General features: G+C 44.8%; 1 protein-coding gene across 1 annotated transcript; it reads left to right on the top strand.

Annotated features, from left to right (window-relative positions):
• The first annotated feature begins 669 nt into the window (after positions 1-669).
• On the top strand, positions 670-1658 carry LOC119658041. The gene is made up of 2 exons (XM_038065282.1): positions 670-947; positions 1356-1658. Exons 1-2 carry the CDS (start codon positions 728-730, stop codon positions 1607-1609), a joined length of 474 nt encoding a protein of 157 aa, XP_037921210.1. The 5' UTR covers positions 670-727; the 3' UTR covers positions 1610-1658.
• The last annotated feature ends 5848 nt before the right edge of the window (positions 1659-7506 follow it).

The raw sequence follows: 7506 nt of genomic DNA, 5'->3' as shown, positions 1-7506 counted from the left end.
CACATCCACTAACGGAAATCCTGCGATACGTAAACGAATCCGGGATATTCCGTTAGACGAGGGAATCGATTACAATGACCACTAAGGTCTGAGTGCTCAGAGGCTTTGCCTTTCCCCCACCTCAGACACACACACACACATACATAGGGCGCAGGTATTATGCCAGCTAGGGGGTCAGAACTACTTGCTCGGGTACCTCGGGGACACCACTCCCCGTATCGTAAGCGACCCGTTAAGGATCGTTGACGACTCCTGAGGGCAAGTTCATGCAATTGTGGCCCTACTTCTAACACATCTGAGCACAATGATAGCGTTACTCATGCAGCAAATTAATGATCACTTCTGAGAGGTCTCATAAATGAAAGATGAATAAAGATGAATGACATACAAAAGCTATTTCCCACTTGTTTTCGATACATTCCATAAATTCTCTCCAGTAAAAGGTACGAGATGTTGGATCAGATAATTTTTAATTCCTGCCAAAGGCATGGGAAGGTATTATTAAAGTGGGTGGGTTGATGAAGTATTGAAGTTAGTATAATACATATCGTTACAACGCCCCCATTAAATGAAGGTAGCTGTTCCAGTAAAAGCAGGCGTTATCGATTTTAATGACGGTTTGATAAAATGTCGATCGACTAATATTTGGAACGGTCCTCAGTATATATAGACTGCATCTATTCGCAATTACTAGCTTCAATCAAGTCCCCTTCTTAGTCGCGCTAAAATGATTCGTTTTGTCACAGCCGTTGCAGTTTTCATCGCCTTGCTAGCTGTTGCAGCTTCCTACCCCACAGGTGATAACTCAACAGATGAAATCTTAGTTGAGAAATTGGTTGCGAATAATATCACGGTCTTGGAGGCGCAAGATTCTTCAACAGAGCTGGTACCAGAGTTACATAAAGGAACCCACGCATTCAAAAAATGTTATGGAACACAAGTATGCAGTAAGTGATATGAATTCTACATTAATAACCTCTTGTTTGGGAAATAGTGATTAAAACCGTTACGATAAGTTACAGGGATATCTTTTATTTGAGGTTATTATTAAGTAATGCTAAAAAATTCCTGTTTACGTATTTTTCGAAATAGAGGTTTACTTCCACCGCGTTTTATTTATTTATCTATCATTCCCAACTGACATCAAATATATTGTACGCCCCATAGGCTACCTGCAATGCCTATGCATGTTCCATGTAATTCAATTAATTTTTTTTGCACTTTATCAACAATATGCAGCTCTCCTTAAGGAATAGTAGGAAGTCCTACCTAAGTTCAAAGAAAAAACATTTTTCACTGAAAGAAAAAATGCTAAATTTTCTTAATATATATCTTTACATTTGAATACTTTTTAGGTGAATGTTTAATAGCCACACGGAGGCTTGAACGACATTGTAAGAAATGTAAGACTATTAGTCTCACCTTTGACTTCCCTGAAGAAGAACCTGAGGTGCTATCTCCTATAACGTATGCTGAAATTGTTTGCAGACAAGATTCTAAATGCAACTCCATACACAAAGTCAAGTTTTGCTCAAAACGAGTTAAAATTAAGGTTAAAGCCTTGAGGGCTAAATTTCTGAAATGTACCTTAAAGGTTTATACTGCGTAATTGTAAGTTGAAATATATTATCAAGAAATGAATTAAATTTCTGAAATCGTAATAATGAATTGTCTTTGTTACTACAAACTTATTTATTTGCATCTTCTTGAAACTCTGTGTGGGCAGAACGCCATAGAGTTGGAAATTTCAGGTTACAGCAGTGTATGGAGCTCGCACTCACTAAAACTATCCCCACCCCTTTGCTCATATCCCCGCGGCACTGCCGCGCTTTCTAGGTTTGATCTAGCTTCTGGAGCTTCTCTTTTACTGCGATTGCTGGTACGCGTGTCGTGATCCAATTTGCTTTCGACTTCAGCATCCAGCATTCAGCCCTATAACTACACTGGAAGCATAGTTCAATTACCTTCCTTCATCCACGGAACATAGCTTACTCTGGGATCTTGGGCGCATTCATTCCAATCCTTCTTAAAGCCTCCGTCTCCCAATAGCAATAGCGTTCATTGGTGAACCAATTCTTCATGTTGTTGTTTGATCACCTCTCAATACTGGAGATAAGTGTATAGGTCCAGCTGCCTTTTCCCGAATTATCAGATCATATGGTCACGAATTACTATATATATAGTATATAGGCCTGGTCGTCTGATAGGGAACGCGGATGTTTTGAGTAGAATGATTCAGCAGGGAGAGTCAGCATTGGCGAGATCTAATTGCTTAGTGGTAACATGGTCAGAGGTCCGAAGGTAAATGATGGAAGCGGCATTGGAAACAAGTCGCCTGAAGATGAAGAACTGAGGCAGCCTGAGCTGTTAGAGTAGCACAATGTTCAAGAAATAAGGAGTCCGGAGGACATGCAGTTAGTCATTTGACTACCAGCACTCGTGGTTTGGAGGCCACTCTGGCACTAGCACTAGTATCAGAAGGTTTTGCAGGTGGAAGGGGATAAAGAAGGACATCCAGTCATCACGAGCGGCATGCCATACATAGAATTGATGACCTCCACTTCCAAACTATGATCGCGACATACTTCTAGAAATAATAATAAATAGCCGTAGCCGGTCCCAAGCCCGGTTGTAAAAGGAGGAGGGATGGATAGCTTCAGTCTGAATGGCTGTACGCCACCGCAGTATTTCAGGGGGTAGTTTAAGAAAGTGCAGGAACTTTGCAGTCTTGCAGATTAATCACTAAGGAAGCTATCCCCACACCTGGCAGCTAGGAATAAAATGCACCAACGAAAATGAGAAGAAGAAGAAATTTGAAGTCTGGTACGGATAACCGGCGGGAGTCGTCTGACTTGGTGACTGGGTCGGGCTCTTGTAATGGACAGCACGGCATCGAAACCGCTAGTCGTGGGGCCGTTCGACGTCTAGGCGCCACGACGACCAGGAGCATTGCTCCGTCTGCTGCAGCTGTTTCGTCACAATTTTTGGTGACCATTACAGCAGGATCGCTTAGGCAGCGGATGAAATGGACTGAAGAAATGAACGTCTTCATCATCCGCTCCTACTACGAAATAACAGTGGGGGCGGCTACAACACACCACCTGTTGTTGCACCACAGGTTCGTCGAGCGTTTCCCGCAATTCGCGCACGTGACTGTGCAGCGAGTCGCAGACCAGTGCCGCTTTATTACTCGCAGCGACAAAATCCCGGTCACCATCAAGGAACGTGTTCGACTTGAAGTCATCGGGGAAACTGGTGACCGAGAGTCGATGGGGGTAGAGGCGGCGGCATCAACAACACCACGCTGCACTGCAGGCAACAGTTTCAGTACTCACCGAAGCACTCTTCTCCACCGTCCAGCTGAGGTTTCCGCTGAGGTTTGGGACGAATTCCAAAGAGCGTGTATAGAATTCTTAAATATGGATCCTTTGCATAGACCAGGTATTCCCAGGCTCTATGCATCTCCAGCAACTCCTATCTCAAATCAATGATGAGATTGCATATTATGGTGTAGTTGCGCCTATCAGATTGCACGGTCAGAAAATTCGCTTTCATGTTTTTGGCTTGAGTGACCAAAGAGATCCACCATGGAAAATCCGTCTGGAACGTCGGCGGAACTCACTAAGGCAGGACATTACTAGACTGATTCAGATCAGCACTGGCAATACTAGCAGACGAGTGAAGAATAAAGTGGAGAGGGTTTACCGGAACTATGTCATCCCCAGTGAGACGCCCGTAGTTGAAATTTTGGACACACTAAAGCAGAAATTTTCTGTTATATGCAGTCGGTTACGACGGTATGGCGAAAGTTATTCCAGACGTTTTCAGAATGCAACATACCCGAGGAACCGGCGGAGTTTTTTTAGATCTCTCAACGAATCCCATTACCTACCTTATCCTTACGAAGGACACGGTGCAGGGCCCCGCGGACACGAGACCGATTACTTGCTTACTAACCCTCTACAAATTCATAACGTCCATTATTAGTGGAAAGGTCAATGGGCACCTCGAGACCAACAACATTCTGTCAGAGGAGCAGAAAGGCTGCCGAGTTGAGTCAAGGGGTTACAAAGAGCAACCCATTATCGACTCGGTAGTTGTAGGACAAGCAACTAGAGGCCAAAGAAACCTCTTTAGTTGCTATATCGATTATGCCAAGGCTTTCTACAGCGTACCGCATACTTAGCTAATGTTCTACATCTGTATCGCATTGATCCCAAACTAATAAAGCTCTTGGCAGCAGCCATGGAAGGGTGGCATACCACCTTATCAGTGCGTACATCTGAGGGTGCTAATACCTCAGAGCCCATCCGTATACGGAGAGGCATCTTCCAGGGGAATTCGTTGAGTCCCCTTTGGTTTGGCATGGCACTGAACCTTTTTTCATGGTTATTGAATGATGCTAGAGGGCATGGTTTCGCAATCAAATATGGCCACAACGTGCTAATTGTCAGCTGACACCCTTGATGTATAATATTTGGGTGACATCAAGCTGTATCCTTGTACTGACGACCACCTTAAAAGTCTGTTGCGAATAGTAGACATGTTTACTCGTGATATTCGGATGGAATTGGGATTAGAGAAGTGTCGAATCCAAGCCATTCGTAAAGGTCATCACGAGGCACATACCGGGCAAAGCATTGGTGACCTCCACATCCAAGCTATGACCGAGACAGACTTTTTCAAATACCTAGGAATTCTGTAAGGAACACATGCTCGATTGTTGATCTGAAGGATGCTCTGCTGTCCGAATTCCTGCGACGGGTAAAGCCAGTACTGGAATCGCATCTATCGTCTGCCGTGGAGCGGATGAACCTACTTCGTGACATCGGAGGTACGGGCATGGTTGACGTGTCGGCACAACATCACCGCCATGTCGACTCGCTGCGCGCTTATTTTTACCGCAAAGAGCAGGGCGAGTCCCTTGCATGCGGCTGTCTATAAGGCAGACTGTGGGCTCACCCCACTGAACTTTAAGGATCAATCTTTCAATCCTCTGGCTGGGCTGAAGTTGGGCCAAGAGTGGATCGATGAATGCAAGTCGAAGGCAATGCACGGTAAACACGTGAATTGCCGGACAAATGGCTGTGCGCTGGGGAGCTCTTTGCTGAGACGGAGGGATTCATGGGTGTCATTCGGGATGGCGTGGTTGCCACCCGAGCTTATAAAAAGCTCATCATGAAAGAACGGGTGGAGAACGACCAGTGCAGAATGTGTGGATCGGCGCTAGAGACGTTGGACCATCTCATTTCTAGCTGTACTGTTATGGCACCGGTGCAATACTTTACCAGGCATAATACTGTATGTAAGGTTATCCATCAAAACCTTGCATACAAGCATGGGTTAATCCCGGGAACATGTCCGGTTTACCGATATGAGCCGCAAGCAGTACTTGATAGTTCTGCTTACAGCATGTATTGGGACCGGCAAGTTCTGACTGGTCGCCATACTCCACACAACAAGCCTGACGTACTGTTAGTTGACAAGACAGGCCGCTCCGCGTATATTATTGATGTTGCTATCCCCCATAATAGCAACATTGAACGGAAATATGTGGAGAAGGTGAACTATGAGGGAAATCAAAAAATTTGGCGTCTCGAGCGGGTGGTTGTAGTTCCTATAATATTGTCAGCTTTAGGTATTGTACCTAAATTCCTCAAGGCTTCTCTTGATGTCCTGGGACTTTCGCACAGCCTGGTTCAAACCACGCAGAAGTACACCATTTTGCATACGTGCTTGATGTTGCGGGGAGTACTCGACGGATTCTCCCATTGACCTACCACCAGCGCCCCTTTATATTGACTTAGGACTTGAAGTGTGTTAAAACCGTAACGGTACACTATAGTAGTACACCGCAGGAGGCAATGTGGTCAGCATTGCGCTCGCCCGAGATTATTACCTAGGAATTCTGTAAGGAACCCATGCTCGAGTTGGGGCATCTCCTACTAACCGAATTCCTGCGACCTGTAAAGCTGGTGTTGAAATCGCATTTCTCAGGGAAGTATAAAATAAGCGCACTGAATGTATACGCTATCAATAAAACTTCCAACGGCGGATATGGACTACTATGTCCAAATTCAGAATGCGTCATCCAAATTCTGCGGTGGAGCCGATGAATTTGCCTCGTGACGTCGGAGGCAGGGGCGTTATTGACGTTGCGGTAAAATATCACCACCAAGTCGACTCGACACGCTTGTTTTTACAACAAGCAGGCGAGTCTCTTGCTTGCGGCTGTTTGTAAGTTAGATAGTGTGTTGACTTCACTTAAGTTGAAGGATCGTCCGCATAGCTCAGGGGAAGGAGGCGATTCAAATCTCACTGATGGTAAATAGATTTGTATCATGAGTGGATGTTGGTTACCAGTCGACTCAGCTATAAATGGGTACCTGACCCATCAACATCATCATCAACGATGCTATAACCAGTATCCCGTCCGGTCGGCCTTAGTAAGGAACTCCAGACACCCCGGTTTTGCGCTGAGGAGAATTCGATATCCCTAAACGCTGTCTGACCTATATCATCGCTCCATCTCAGTCAGGGTCTGCCTCGTCTCCTTTTTCCACCATAGATATTTCTCTTATAAACTTTCTGGCTATGATCATCCTCTTCTATACGGATAAGGTGACCCGTCCACCCCAACCTATTGAGCTGGATCTTATCCACAAACAAATGGTCGTGGTATCGCTCATATATTTCGTCATTATGTAGACTCGGGAATCGTCTATCCTCATGTAGGTGGAGCAAAAATTCTTCGGAGGATTCTTCTCTCGAACGCGGCCAGGAGTTCGCAATTTTTCCTGCTAAGAACCCAAGTCTCCGAGGAATACATGAGGACTGGCTAGATCATAGTCTTGTACAGTAAATGCTTTCACCTTATGGTGAGATGTTTCGAGCGGAATAGTTTTTGTAAGCTGAAATAGACTCTATTGGAAGCCAACAACCGTGTGCAGATTTCATCTTTATAGCTATTATCGGTTATGATTTTCAATCCTAGATAGAGAAGGTTTCAGCGGTCTCCTATTTTTATTGCTTTTGTTTGACCAGTGCGATTTGATGTTGTTAGCTGCTTGCTTTTTGGTGCTGACGTTGTCACCATCGTCTTGCATTCATTAATGTGCAGCCCAAGATCTCGCGCCGCCTGCTCGATTTGCATGAAGGTAGACTGTCCATTTCGGGTTGTTCTTCCCATAATGTCAATATCGTCAGTGTAGGTCAGTAGTTGTATGGTGGACTTGAAAAGGATGGTGCCTCTGCGATTGACATCTGCATCGCGAATCACTTTCTTCAGGGCCAGGTTAAAGAAGACGCCCGATAGGGCATCCCCTTGTCTTAGACCGTTATTGATGTTGATTGATTGATCCTCCTGTTTTTATTATATCTGACCTCGCACATTGGTCATAATCTTATCAATTTCGTGGGTATACTGAATTCTCTCATGACCGTGTAAAGTTTTATCCTGGCTATGCTATCATAGGCGGCCTTAAAATCGATGAAAAAATGGTGCAC

Source organism: Hermetia illucens, chromosome 5 (assembly GCF_905115235.1).
Source record: "Hermetia illucens chromosome 5, iHerIll2.2.curated.20191125, whole genome shotgun sequence".
NCBI classification, from domain to species: domain Eukaryota; kingdom Metazoa; phylum Arthropoda; class Insecta; order Diptera; family Stratiomyidae; genus Hermetia; species Hermetia illucens.
The sequence above is the reverse complement of the archived record's forward strand: the minus strand, read 5'-3'. Positions and strand labels throughout refer to the sequence as shown.